Source organism: Ascaphus truei, chromosome 1, assembly GCF_040206685.1.
Source record: "Ascaphus truei isolate aAscTru1 chromosome 1, aAscTru1.hap1, whole genome shotgun sequence".
NCBI lineage: Eukaryota > Metazoa > Chordata > Amphibia > Anura > Ascaphidae > Ascaphus > Ascaphus truei.
In genome coordinates this window covers 169,064,338-169,080,018 of record NC_134483.1, presented here as the reverse complement: position 1 = coordinate 169,080,018, position 15,681 = coordinate 169,064,338, and the positions used below count along the sequence as shown (strand labels likewise).

Sequence of the window (15,681 nt, the reverse complement as noted above, 5' to 3'; positions counted from 1 at the left end):
AATTAGATTTATTTACATTAGAAAAGAGGCGTCTAAGAGGGGATATGATAACTATATACAAATATATTCAGGGACAATACAAGGAGCTTTCAAAAAACTATTCATCCCACGGGCAGTACAAAGGACTCAGGGCCATCCCTTAAGGTTGGAGGAAAGGAAATTTCACCAGCAACAAAGGAAAGGGTTCTTTACAGCAAGGGCAGTAAAAATGTGGAATTCATTACCCATGGGGACTGTGATGGCAGATACAATAGATTTGTTCAAAAAAAGGTTGGACATATTTTTAGATGGGAAAGGTATACAGGGATATACCAAATAAGTATACATGGGAAGGATATTGATCCAGGGATTAATCCGATTGCCAATTCTTGAAGTCAGGAAGTTATTAATGTTTCCCCTTAATGGGGTTTTTTGTTTGCCTTCCTCTGGATCAATAAGTAAGTATAGATATAGGATAAAGTATTTGTTGTCTAAATTTAGCATAGGTTGAACTTGATGGACGGAAGTCTTTCTTCAACCTCATCTACTATGTAACTATGTAAGTACCTGCAGCTTTATCAGTGCAGTACCTGTATCAGTGCAGTACTAGTATCAGTATCAGTGTTGTACCTGTATCAGTGCAGTACTAGTATCAGTATCAGTGTTGTACCTGTATCAGTGCAGTACCTGTACCTTTATCAGTGCAGTACCAGTACCTGTATTAGTGCAGTACCTGATCAAATGTAGCTTTTTGTTCATGCGCCATGGTTTGTTTCTAATGGCAGAAATAATTTTTTTCTTTTCTTCTACCTGCTCCATCAGCTCGGCTATTTCCCCCTCGGACAGACTTTCTTCATCCGAACTTGATGAAGATGAAGATGAACTGACAAAATAGGGGGGAGGGGGACACACTTTAAACACCGGATATTTAAAGAAATGAATACAACATGGCCGATAATTGAATCACACAGGGGTGTGCACAGCCTGAGGAGATATCAAGTACTTAAATCTTCCTGACAACAAAAGTCTCAAGTGTAATTACTAAGGTAAACAACTCTGAAAAATGTAGCAAACTTTCAGAGGCATGATCTGAGAGCAAAGAAACAGCAACAAAGTAAAGTCTCTGTCAGACAGGATTCTGAATGTATAAATAAATATTTGAGATACCTGCTGTCTTTTTTCCTCTTCCTCTTGTCCGCATTCTTTTTAGTGTTATCCTTTCTTTTTGTTTGGCTTGCATTCCTCGTGGTATTTGTTTCCTCCTTTTGTTTTTTCCAGTTATTATTTGTGATCCTATCCTCTTGCATTTTCTTTTTACTTTCCCTTGGTGTCTCAATCTCAGACTCATCCTCATCCTCATTCCCTTCTTTCACTCTTCTGACAGATCTTTTTCTAGACGTTTTCCCCCTTTTCGGGGGGTCGCTTTCATCTTCTTCACTTTCCTTTTCTGTGTCGCTGTCAAACCTTTTCTTTGAATAACGCTGTTTATTTGACAAATACCCTACATCTGAATCTGAAAAAAAAAAAGCATAAAAGTATTCAATAGTTTTAAAATATACTGTATGGCATAACCTTCATGGTTCTAATATAAATCTTTTTAAATGTAAGCTGTGAAAACCTTTATATCATTTTTAATAGTAGTTTTTATGAATGTGTTAGTATAGACAACTTGAATGGTAGAAATTCCATTCAATGGGGCTGCCGTGTAATTTAGACACAATGACCCAGTAGAATGACAGGAGTTTGCAGCATAATTCACTGTCTGCTTTGAAAATGAGTGGATTCCCTACGTGCTGACTAATGATTTTTGAAAATAGATCATGGGGTGAAACACGTAATAAGTAGGTCTATTTTATATTTTTTTATTAATATTTTAAAAATGCTTCACCCTAAAGATGGATAATAGACCTAATGTTTGAACTTTGGTTCTAATTTTTTTTTTTTATATTTTCCCTCAAGCCAATTATGTTTTGTTTTTGGCTTTTCAGAATACACTAATTTGGTCACACCCTGTACCTCCCTGCTGAAACTGGAGCTGTATTTTTGCTTCCTATTTAATTATTTACAGTATGTACAGTTCGGTACACTGTGTACACCTAATGCTGACTGTCTTTGATGTATAGCCTTGAGTAAGCTTTGCTGCATTCATTACATTATGTAACAATCACTCTCTGGCATGAAAATTAAATGTGCAGTAAGTTAAAGATATGAAAAACATTTGCACAACAATCAAAAGTGGCTCCAAACTTTCATGCACATTTGTGAAATGTGTGCATTTTGGGTTAGTGCAAATTGCTAATCCTAAGAAAGCTCCTTCCTCAACAATTACATTGTAATCATGAGTTTGAAAATGTTGGTCAAATTTGACACTTTTGGTAGTGTTTGATGCAATGTTTTGGTGTATTTTTACAAGATTTGATAGTATAGCATTTGCTTCAGTTAAAACTAGTATCAAATATGAAGGAAACCTTGATGACATTGCCCGTTTTGTAAAAGATATATACTAATACTTTTTGCCTTTGCATTAATTTCTTCATATATTTCCACAACAATTTTAGAATTTGTTTTTCACCAAATTGCAGAATTTAAAAAAAAACTGAATTTCATTGGGACTGGTATGTTCTTTAGACTTGTAGTAATGATATTCCATTCCCCATAAGAATTGCTAGAGGATATTCCCCATTTATCTTTACTGGGAACGCAGTGGTGGAGACTAAATGGAATAATAATCACAGCTCTAAAGCATAATAACCTCTGCACAAGAGGTAACCCTCTATAATACCCCCCCCCCCCCCCAGATCTTGACTGGTTGGCCATAAGAGGTATCTTGGCCTACATAAACATTAATGACTAAGAACTGAGTACATTAACTGGTAGAGATTAGATCACTGGTTCTCAAACCTCTGCTCAAGGACAACTGATTATACCAGGTTTTAGAATGAAACAATAGATACAGGTGAATACACCTAATTTTCATTTGGACATACTGTTTTGTGTTTGTCTTACACCTAGTCTGGCTCAGAGACTTTAGAAGAGGTTTAAGAACCAATGCATTATATAATACTATAGTCTCTTATTGATATTCATTGATAATTCTTCACTTATATTGTGTAGGTATTAATGCTCCTTGTGCAGACAGTATGCTGACCATGCTCCTTTTTCTCCATCAGCGCTGTGAGATGGTGGCGAAATTTGCGTCACAAGACCTTTTATGGTGTGCGTAGTGGATTACACAAAAACAGTTTCCAAATATTACTCACCATCACTCTCTGTTTCAGTGCTGCCTACGTGTCCATCAACTTCAATACCAACTATAAAGAAGCAAGATTTCAAGTAAACAGATATAATCTCTCATAACACATGACGTACCTGTTCAACACTATGAGAGTTTATTGAATAACACCCATTATCTGCTAAATAGTAATCTGTCTGTAACATGAGGAAGACCTGTCATTGACTATGGATTATTGGTGAGATATACTTATCGTCAGAAAATGATGAGGCCTCATCTCAGTGGTATTATGGCATTAGAGGGTATAGAGTATCATGACTTTATTATTTAAAATCTCTGAGCACCACTACTTTTCTTACATTACAGATTTACAATTCCACTTCCATTGTAAACAGAATATTTCAATGTTTCTGTTCCTCATGCATAAATACTTAATATTTCTAAATGAAAGTCCGAAGTGCTTTGCCCTAATATTTAATGGATAGAAAGTCTTGAAATCAAGGGAAGTCCACTACTTTTTATGGTGTGTAATCACACAGCATTCTAGCTCCAACACCATGAATACTGCACATACAGTACCCACATGTACATTCTTAGTCATTGCATTACCGAGATTGGATAATTTAAGAGCGTGAATAATGATTCTGCTCAATCTAGAAACTTGCATTCAATCAAATACATTATGTCACAATGGTTTAATTTTAGCAGTTGTTTTAATATTCATTAAATACTTTTAGCACATACTTGTACAGGTCTGTTCAGGGGAACTAGAGAAACATTATATTAGATTTTCATTATAGCAGACTAAGGGCCTCATGCAGTAAGCGTTGATAAGGGAAATATGGCCATGTTATAGCCAAAATTGGGTTTGAGATTCAGTAAGCGCCGATAAGTGCTTCATATCGCCAGGTTTCGGAGCCGATAATTTGGTTATGGCCAGTCGCCTGCCGATAAGCCTGTTTTCGACACTGATCGCCACTTTTTTAAATCGGCTGGATTCAACAAAAAAAAACAGCTTATCGGGGCTGATCGGCACTACGAAATTGAGATGTTATGGCCGATTTCTCCCGCCAACTAAAGTTGGCAGTTTGGACGGGAGAACGATCGCTAAGGCTGCCGGAACGGCACTTAGAAAAAAAACATCTTCTGTACATCAATGGAAGTCAATGGAGCGGGGACGTATAACAGTATAGTACTGTTTACGTTTCATTGCTCACAATACAAGGGGGATTTGCATTACAGTGTGGGGGCATTCCCTGCATTGTGTCACAGCTGATGTGTCTTATTTGCATAACATTCGACTTTTACATGTTTTCAGCATTTGCGGGTCACATTACTCATCATGTGATGATGTGCCAAGGGAAAATACTATACTACACTCTTAAAGGAGAACCTCACATCATATCACACATTTTACTCAACTCAGCGACAATTATTTACATGATGTCACACATGTCACACATGTCACACATACACAGTATATTCATCTTCCTTTACATTACACAATGCTTGTAATGTGACACGCATCTTTAAACGTTCATGTACATCTGTCTTCTCATGTTTACATATACTTTTGGGTCCTCCCTATTTTCATGACGTCACTTATTGGACGCTCAATCACATTGCATGTTTACATTGTAACCGTTGCATTACAAGCACTTCAACCTAACTTATACACACATGTACAGTAATTCATCATTGGGACACCTTGTAAACTCATTCTATACCAACTATCCTCCTTACACAAATGCATGCATATGCACACGACTATTCATTGTTGCCAACATGTCACAATAACATGGATAATTACACATGTTACACAAAACTATTCCCACGTCAATCTCAGCCTTTTTGTCTCATTACATGACTGACTCTTGCGTTCACAAGTGTTACATGCATTGCACATGCAACTATTTATTTGCAAGCAATCTTTGTACAAAGCTTCACGTCACATCATTGCCAAATATCATCATTCCCTGCAGAATACACACAACAAATACTTAGAACAACAAGTGCACACAGCTTGCCACAGAAGTACTTTATTATGTTAATGTAACACCTTGCATTTTACTATGTCACCTGACATCATCACATACCTATTTAAAGGACGCACATTACCTGCTCATTCACAGCTACTCATTTCAAAATGTTGCGAATGTTTAGGAGACGCAGGAACATTCTTTTCTATGACATGCTTGCTGATCAAGAGAATGATATAGGGCAAGGTAGGGACACACCGAGGGACAGTGACAGTGACGCGGATACGACAGGGACAGGGAGAGGGACAGGCCGAGGGACAGGTAGAGGGACAGGAGATCAGAGGAGAAGACAGAGGAGACAACTTGTGCCTCGTCCGCGTCTGTACAGGGAGAGAACCCTGTTAGATGGGATGAGTGAGGAGGAGATTGTAAGTCGCTATCGTTTGAGTTCAGCAGCAATCTTAGCTCTTTATGAGGAGATAAGGGGGGATTTAGATTTTTTCACAGCCAGAGGTCGTGCAGTCCCTGGGCTTGTTAAAATGCTGTGCTCATTACATTATCTTGCTTCCGCGTCATACCAGACAACTGTGGGCATAGTGGGCGGGGTCTCGCAATCTACATTCTCGCGGGCCTTGACCCAGTTTCTCTATGCACTCAATAGACGCGCTAGGAATTATATTCATTTTCCTACAGAGGCAACAGAGTGGCTGGAAGTCAGGACTGGCTTTTATAATATAGCAGGGATACCATCTGTGCTGGGTGCAATCGATTGCACACATGTTGCTTTGATTGCACCTAGTCAGAGTGAGCATGTGTACCGCAATCGGAAGCACTACCATTCACTCAATGTACAGGTGGTATGTGATGCCACGATGAGGATAATGCATGTGGTACCCAAGTTCCCTGGTTCCAGTCACGATTCCTCTATCCTGAGGAACTCTTCAGTCTTCCATGCGTTCGAAGAGGGACATTTTGAACCTGGTTGGCTGCTGGGTGAGTACATATTTACATGTTCTAACACAAAACACATGTTGATTTAGGAATGTTGGCATTGTACAATTTGATCACTAATGTCAGCTTATGTGTGCTCCATTCATTATAGGTGACTCAGGATACGGAATTAGGCCGTGGCTCTTGACTCCGGTGCTAAACCCTCAAACTGAAGCAGAGGACAGGTACAATGCAGCCCATATATCTACAAGATCTGTTATAGAGAGGACATTTGGCCTACTCAAGACCAGGTTTAGGTGTCTGGACAGAACTGGTGGGGCTCTTCTATACAAGCCTCAAAAAGTGTCTGATATTATCCTTGCCTGTTGCATTTTGCACAATGTTGCACTCAGGCACAATGTACAGTCAGACCTAGCTGAGGCTTTGGTAGACGAGCATCCCACCCATGTAGCTGCTGAAAATGAACAAACAGCCAGTGGTGGCCAGACACGACAGAATCTCATCAATTCATTTTTTTCTTGTAAGTACAAACTCATATGTTCCTAGTACTACTTTTATAGTTTAATTATGTTATATTAACAATAATGTTTCTTTATATAACCTTCTGTTAGGACACAGATGAATATGGGTTGCACACCTTTCTTTTCTCTGCTGTGTGCACAAAGGGATGTGGCACCGGTATGTTATTGTTGCACAGGTTATATAATCCCTCTTCAATTGTACTTTAGTTGTGTGTATGTGAATACAACTTGGGTAACAAAGCAATAATATTTTAGCATTGTGTTATTCCTTATGCTAAGACAAAACACATATTATGCCCATAATCATTCATGCTTCTAGTATGCTTACATACAATGTTATTGGTGCAGTGTAACATGTACATCCAGATGATGTGTACACCAGGCTGATTTACATTTTGAATGTCATGAAATATACATGGTGTTGTACATTTAACACCAAATACACACTTTGCTGTGTTGTTTACGGTACTGAAGATGGCATGTCAATGTTTGCAATTTATATATTGTTCCTTTGCATTATAGGTATATCTCCAGTATGACTGATCATGGTATGTATATTTGCTGACATCTCTCATAAGATGTGGCTACCTCAATCTTCCTATAATTATTGGAACTAAAAACCCAACATATTGGTTTAAACACAAATGTTACATATATGTACTTTCTGTATCATGTATATGCATTTAGCTACTCTTGAGCTTTCATGTGCATTGTATTACAAAATGATTACTCACATTTCATCACATTTTATGTATGTTTCCTTATAATTTCCATTAATGTAATATAGAGGTGGTTGGAGAAAAGGGGATAACTGTACTTATTTGTTTACTTACGGGAGCACATTCATCACTAGCATAGACACACTTTTTAAGACAACTGTTTGTGTCTCTATCAATTGGTGTAGGATCCATGTATAACACCGACAAATGATAACACCAGCTTTATTATGGTAGCTTATATCATCATATTGACTATACTATGTATTTCTAAACGATTAATAAACACAGTAAACTATAGTTAGTTAGGTTAATGAAATATACACAGAAACGTACTTCATAACATGATGGTGATGTCATATTCAGAACATCATGCATTGGAGGGGACCATAACATCTGGCCAGTAACATTATTTGCTACAGTCCCAAACAATTTTATCTACATACCCATGTAACAAGAGATTTTAAAAATAAATGGCTACTTGGTTGTAAGTGTCCTTTACATTGGGAGAAGGAGTGGCTCAGTGAGTAAAGACACACACTGGCACTGATAGTTTGAAGCAGGGGAGTCTGGTTCGATTCCCGGTGTGGGCTCCTTATGACCTTGGCAAAGTCACTTTATCTCCCTGTGCCTCATGCGGCAAAAAAACATTTGTACGTTCCACGGGCCAGGGACCTCAGGCTGAAACATGTGTCTGTAAATCGCTGCGTACAACTAGCAGCCCTATACATGAACATGCTCATATTATTATTATTATTGTTACATAGTTTCGACAGTCATACGTTCCATTACATATTATAATACACAAATGTGTTAGCAGAGTGGGAATGGTTGTTATATATAAAACACACCATGTCATAAAATGTTAGTAGTCATTAAAGAACACTCAATAAAAATTCATGAGGCACTCTTTTGCAACATCATTATGTTAATTAAGTGCTTATGCAATATAGGCATAAGGGTATCACATTTTTAATTGTTTGTTAATAAGCGCTGCAAGCAATATAAAATTAGTTCCATATGTAGTATAGTAGTCGGTGGCTCCTCCTCACAATCATCTCATATAAAGGTAGACTCTTCTGAAATCATACATTGATCCGATTGTATCTTCCCCGACATCTCTGAAATACAGCAAACACATGATGGTCAAAGATGGCACCTTACTAGATATGCATCCGTGACAACGCGTTACGCAGCTCTATATGATTGTGTAGATACACACGTCAGTCACTTATATGTTAGAAGTAAAACTGTTCATCAGTATGTAATGTTTCTTTAAATTTGTTGCAGGCATAACTATGTATAAGAAGTGAACGTTGCCTGTATACTGAAAGATGTGCGCGCACATCTTTGTGTGCGCACGCACTTCACGCTTGGCTCCACTAACTGTTAGCGCATGCGCAAAACAAAGCGTACGTTGTGCGTTCAATACATGTTGAAAATACCAGTAAACATAACATCTTTATTTCAAATACAATGAAGACGAAACTACATTCGTTCTAAACGAGTACATCTGTATTCTTTTTAAACAGACGTGTTTGAACAGAAAGCACGGCCGATAACACAATGCGCAAATGCAATACGTGTGACGTCATGTTAAGCCAGCGTGAAACGCACGCTAACACTCCTCCCACTCAATTAACATTCGGCTAACGCCCAGGGTACGCCTACAAACACTGAGCCGCACGCATCACACACTGCAGTTACCGTTACTATAACAAAACATGACAGCCAATAGGCTTTGAGGCGCGCACGTCGCTTGGGGGCGGGACTTACATCACTAATCCTTTTTAAGGACGCCTTGGCCCATGACAAGGGTCCCACGTCATACGTGGTGGACCCGGTTTTCAATGTTGTAGATGTTGCATGATAACAAAACAGGTATGTGTTAGAGTAATGGTAAAATGTTGCTAATATGTTTAAAGGGATAGGAAAGTACGTATATTTATTCCGTCAGCAATGTGTACTACTCTTTCAGGTCCTACTATATTGTATTAGGAAACAATTTGTTTGTGATCGCTACATGTTATGCAGTCTGCAATGTTACGCTGTATCCACGCATTGAAAGTGAAAATGGTGGTTACAAAAAAAAAAAAAATTTAAACGCAGAGTCAACGCATAACGATTGTTATATTTACCATTCTTCTAGAATTAACTCTTCGCCTGGCTGCAACTGGTCGCTCCAGAAATGCAAGGCATTTTCATCCACGCTTAACCCAACCGCTGAATCCAGTATGGCACATATCTCCTCCAGGATGCGCTCATAGGAATCGCCACTGCTTTCTTCAAATAATTGGTCGGGAGGTAGGTTCATTTCTTCCGGTTCCCATTCCAATGCATTTTCAGCTGAAAGGCTTGGTACATAATCATAGTACTTTTGTTCTTGTACAATGTGGGTTTCAGGAATGGAGGCTGCAGATATTGCAGCACGTATCGATTCAAACGGATCAGTAGTAGCGGATACATTGCTATTGCCATTAGGAATAAATATGCCTTTCACGACAATATAAGTGCCGTCTTTCAGGATAAATTGTTTTTCCGGGGCAATCTTCCAGAAACCATAGGTGTGTTGTAGCTTATCCTGGTCACGTTCAAAAAAGTCATTACTTGATAAAGTGAATCTTATTGAGGAATTAAAATTCCGTGCATGCTTACGGTCTTGGTAATAAGGATATTTTGCTCGAATGAAATCATCGATTTGGCGTGTGCTTGCTTTCTGTCCGCGACTGTTCAAGATGGCTTCACAGATCATGTACTTATACCCTAAAAGGGGATTAATATTGTTAACGAATTCATCAGCCATGTCTGAGTAGCACAAAAGCTGTGTGCAGGTCTGTGTTATTTGCTCATCAAAATGAATGTGCTGAATGGCTAACAAACTCCTGTTTTTCCTTGTCAAGGTCAACAAAAGTAACTACTTTGACTCCTTATTTCAAACGCCAATTGGATTTGTTTGTCTAATTGGGTTAACAGTTGTGGTTCGTGATATGGGACTGTGGGAGAAACATTTCTCCTTCTTTTATCTCGTTTGTGAAAAACATCCCTAGACTGTGAATGCGTTCACATAGTGTTTTTTTGAAAACTAACAAAGACCAGTGTGTGAAAATATTTCTTAGCCAGGCATATCAGTAAAAACACACCTGCAAAAAGAAATGTTTTTTCCCCGCTTACATTTCTGTGTGTATGTGAAAGTCTGGTTAACTCCCTGTCTGCATGAGTTTAAATACGTGTGTATATATATATATATATATATATATATATATAAATATATCTCTTATAAAAATATATATATATTTATATATAATATTTTTTTTTTTTTTATATTGCAGGAGTACACACAACATTGATGGCATTAAGTATACCTTGTATGAAACCTATTTAAATGGTGAGAAACATGATTGAATTAAGTAATAAACATTTGTTTAAGCACAATACTGTTAGAGTCTCATACTTAGGATATTTCTCAAACATTAGGCCTGTATTATTAAAATAGTGTTTTCACAAGGAAGCATGAAGTGTATTAGTTTGTGTATACCAGTTTATATAGTACTATATATATATATATATATATATACACACTCACACACTCACACACTCACACACTCACACACTCACACACTCACACACTCACACACTCACACACTCACACACTCACACACTCACACACTCACACACTCACTCAGTGTGTGTGTGTGTGTGTATATATATTATTATACATTCTGAGATGTTATAGAAACGAACACACAACTGATTAAAGGACAAAATTACAATGGCCAAGCAAGGCAAAGGTAAGTAATAATTTACACATAATCCTGCTGTACACGTACAAGAAAGATGTTTGCACTTACTTAGGTGTTTTAATAATTGCATGTGACTAATATGCATATGCAATTCTTACATCAATTAACACACCCAAATGCAATGTTTTGCTGCAAAGTCAATGGCAGCTTCTCTAAACTTAGCAACTGGCTCCTGGTGGACCATTACTGAACAGACGATTACAACATAAATATTTATAACACAATTAATTATGAGTGTTAACATTTCCAAAACTTCACGTGTACAAGAACATAGTTGAAAGTTTGGAAACAACACAGTCTTCAGCATACATACAATAGTAATTAGATAATCTGAAGTCAACAAAACAAGGCCAAAGACATATTTTCTGAATTATAACATTTATTTTTTTTGTTCCTTTTGCGAGCGAGTAACAGGCCTGCTTGTTGTCTCTTGAATTTTCCTTTTTCTTTTGCCACCAACTTTAGGCACAACAGAGCCACTTTGAGTGGCCTCTGGCACTTCACGGGCAGGGCTTGTGGCCAGTGACTGTTCACCTACGGGGCTTGTGGCCAGTGACTCACCTACAGGGCTTGTGGCCAGTGACTCACCTACAGGGCTTTTGGGCAGCGATTCACCTACAGGGCTTTTGGGCAGCGATTCACCTACAGGGCTTTTGGGCAGCGACTCACCTACAGGGCTTTTGGGCAGCGATTCACCTACAGGGCTTTTGGGCAGCGACTCACCTACAGGGCTTTTGGGTAGTGACTGTTCACGGACAGGGCTTGTGCCCAGTGACACATGTGAGCAAGTTGGTAGACACTGCACAAGTGATGGTTGGTCTGTTTCATGTGTGTCTTGTTTTGTTTTTGTCGCCTCCTTTGTAGGTGTCTGCTGCTGAATTTGTACAGATGGCAGCGGTAGGATGTCATCAGGAACCTGCACAGCAATGTCTGCTACTTGACCGGTAACATTTGGGCCTGGTGAATGAATATCAGATGAATGTGGTGAAAACTGACCTGCATGAACAGATCCTGGCTGGGAGGTGTTGAATTGTGGTACATTAGTCATTCTCCAGTAATTAGCTTGTGTTTGCTGAACAACTAATGCTTCGAATGAGGTGTTGATTTTTTGCAACTGTTTAGGCACTTCAATGAAGACTCTGTGGAGATGTGCCAATTGTGATACTGTTTCTTCCTGCAGTCCAATCATCCTTTCCAGCACTGTCATCATGTCTGAATGGCGACGATTTTCTGCGTCCACTATTTTTCCCTCTGAAGCTACAATTGCATCGTATGTGGAAGTTGATGGACGATTTGGCGGTACAACAGTTTCTATTGGCACCTCTTCATGGTCACATGATTGTATTTCAGTCTCTTCTGTGGCGTCATCCTCATCATACTCATCATCCTCATCACCATGATGTTCTAAAAAGAAATGTACACATTATTAAATGGCATGTTAATGTATGCTGTGTTACTATGTAATTGTACTGTGTCCTAAGTAACACCTAACATGTTAGCATACGTTTTATAACCTCATTAAAAACTACCTTGACTTACGAATAATGTTTGGACTCAGTATGAAATATGAATGAATGAAAAGTTGCTCTAAACTCAGAAGTCCTACATGATAATTAACATCACTAACACAATACATGTTGCCTTACACTTAATTTTCACTGACACTAAGTAATCCTATTTAAAGAAGATGTGCAAAACAAATAATGCACATGACAACATAACATATAGAAGAGCACATATTATATGGCCAGCAAATGATACACTCACCTTCTAGTAGTGTTGAGCTGGCTGACCCAGGTGAAGACACTTGTTCCATCTCAGGTGACACATGTCCTCCAGGGGCAACTATATATAACAATAACATTAGTTTTACATTTACATGTGTAAATATTGAACAAACAGTTATTGTATGTTCTGTATTTATGAGTATCTAACAGCATCATTTCCTTAACCCAAAATGTGTGTGTGAAAGTGAACATAAATAGTTGTAATAACAATGTACATGCCTGTGTACTTAGAACTTTTGAGTTCCCTAACATACAACATACTATGGTTCTGCAGTAATGCGTGAGGAAAAATACATTAAATTTGTACCTAAAAATCATATGTTGTGTAGTGATATCAGTATCATAATGTACATAACTATCATGAGATGACCATTCACAATGGTTATCATGAAGGTGGTCATATTGCAAAAAGTGTTGTTTTTGGTAGAGGATATGTGTGGTACATTAATCGAAGATGTGGCACACCTGAATGTGGCTGTGACTCAACAAGACAACACATGCAGTGTGTGATAATGTGTCTTTCATAGTAGTTCAACTATAGATATGAGTGAACTAATGTGTGACGTACGCTTTGATAAGTAATGAGTTGTTGGGGCATTTAGTAGCTAGAGTTAAGCTTTCAAATGAGTGTGATTAACTTCAGTTGTGCTATTCAGGTTGTAAGAAAGGTATTCCCTTCCCCAAAAAGCCTAATCAGCCACACCTTTCAATGACTTGAAACAGGTGCAAATGGTGTGAACTAAGTTGACCGTGAAATGAGGCTGTAATTAGTGTGTGTGCTGAACCCCACCCCCTCTGTTGAAGTGTATGCTGTGATGAGATATTAATTGCAGCTGCTTTAACACAATGGTAGATGAGCTAAGTAGTCATCTGCAGTGTTTAAGTTATGAAAACAATGACATAACATATGATACGTGTGCCTCATTATGCTGTCTGTATATGACATAAAGCAAAAATGGACCTTTTCATAAGCAACTATAGATGTGTTAGTGCCAGTGATGTTTGTAGGCCGTTACATGCAATTTCTTTGATGCATGCTTAAAATAGGCAGTAATGTCATGTTTGTCGGAGTAAAATCAATAAAATACACAATAATATGATACATATTTCTGTTCTGTACCTGTAGCTACTAATAATTTCTCATGAACATGTGTTACACATGTGTACTACCCTGTTGTTCCCCATCTTCGCCCACCATCAATTGCTTCCACTGCAGCTATGCATTTTGGGAATTCACATGTAAATGAGCACGCAATGGCACGTGCTATATTAGTTACTGCTTTTAGTAGGACTACTACATATATGTCTATTTTGAGATATATATATACAGAATCAGACATATACATATATAGATGCAGGTATGCTTATATTGTGAAGACAGTATAAAAAGCAGTGTAACTATGCAAAATAACTGTAAGCAACGACACGCCTAGTACAGTAATATTTATCACCTGCTGGAAATTGTGACGGATAAATTCCAATGTCACGGTCACCAGCCAAGCCTTCCACGACGACGGTAAGTAATTTTGGCCGAAGCAGCTCCTCCAATGGAGTCAATATGAGACGTTGTGGTGTGGGCCCACCTCCAGTGCCAGTAGCATGCACGCGTTGGTCTTGTATTTTCTTTTTCAATTTGGACCTAATATCATCAAATCTTTTCCGACAATGATACTTGTCCCTGACACTATTCCCACAGGCATTGACACCAATGACTATTGTGTCCCACATTTCTTTTTTGCTTGCTGCACTTGTCCGCCCTTGAAAAACATATAAAAGATATGAGGTAAATTAATAATAATATAAGCACCAGTTTCCTACACTGCTAGCTGTTCCAAGAGATAGCAAACATGCTGTTTTATGTGTAATATGTGCAGCACATGAGCATTCACTACTAAACCTATACATGTAAGCAAGGTTGCATTCATATTGTATGCAGTTCTGGCAAATTGACCGCCTGTGTTTATTTGTCCTTGTAAGGCATGATAAAAAGCTGTGTTTCCACACTAATGAACATAGAAAGATATTGTGTACCCATATTTGCATATGAACAAAACTCAGATGACCTAGGATCACATGTATTTGAATAATAAATGTAAAGTTACACTTACCTACTAAATGTCCATAGAGACTGTCATAGTGCTCCAGAATGCCAGTGACAAGAGCCCTATTTTCCTGGTCATTGAAGCGAGGATTACGTGGCTTCTCCACACGTTTTTTCCGAGCAGGTTTAGGGTCAGAGCTTGGCTGGTGCTGACTGGACTCTCCTTCTTCCAATGGAAGAGCCTCCAAAAGCTGGCCACCAGCAAGCACGCCACCACCAGACACCCCATCAGCAACTGCGCCACCAGCAGCACTCCCAGCACCAGCACTCCCACTCCTAGCACCAGCACTCACACTCCTAGCACCAGCACTCCCACTCCTAGCACCAGCACTCACACTCCTAGCACCAGCACTCACACTCCTAGCACCAGCACTCCCACTCCCAGCAACAGCACTCCCACTCCCAGCAACAGCACTCCCACTCCCAGCAACAGCACTCCCACTCCCAGCAACAGCACTCCCACTCCCAGCAACAGCACTCCCACTCCCAGCAACAGCACTCCCACTCCCAGCAACAGCACTCACACTCCCAGCAACAGCACTCCCACTCCCAGCAACAGCACTCCCACTCCCAGCAACACCACTCGGTGCACCAGCAACATCACTCCCCTGAACA

General features: G+C 38.9%; 2 protein-coding genes across 2 annotated transcripts in view; both read right to left on the bottom strand.

The window, feature by feature from the left end:
• Positions 1-15,681, bottom strand: part of LOC142493687 (transmembrane channel-like protein 2-B) — an 80,716-nt gene that overhangs the window by 57,032 nt on the left and 8,003 nt on the right. The window contains exons 2-4 of the mRNA XM_075598127.1: positions 3,240-3,290; positions 1,147-1,492; positions 713-862 (exon numbers count right to left, since the gene is read on the bottom strand). Coding sequence (XP_075454242.1) covers positions 713-862; positions 1,147-1,492; positions 3,240-3,290 — 547 coding nt within the window. The remainder of the gene's footprint in view (positions 1-712; positions 863-1,146; positions 1,493-3,239; positions 3,291-15,681) is intronic.
• Positions 3,925-13,634, bottom strand: LOC142468404 (uncharacterized). The gene is made up of 3 exons (XM_075574972.1): positions 12,946-13,634; positions 11,848-12,582; positions 3,925-3,965 (listed from the first exon to the last, which is right to left on the bottom strand). The coding sequence occupies exons 1-3, from the start codon at positions 13,040-13,042 to the stop codon at positions 3,925-3,927; spliced, it is 873 nt and encodes a 290-aa protein (XP_075431087.1). The 5' UTR covers positions 13,043-13,634.

Bases quoted from the DNA above. Each gene is read 5' to 3' on its own strand.
- LOC142468404 (XM_075574972.1), bottom strand. From the start codon at position 13,042: ATGTTATTGTTATATATAGTTGCCCCTGGAGGACATGTGTCACCTGAG. The intron at 12,583-12,945 runs GTGAGTGTATCA...ATTTCTTTTTAG, and splicing joins CAGCTCAACACTACTAGAAG to AACATCATGGTGATGAGGAT. The intron at 3,966-11,847 runs GTGAGTCGCTGC...TCCCCTGAACAG, and splicing joins GCTGCCCAAAAGCCCTGTAG to ACCTGTACAAGTATGTGCTA.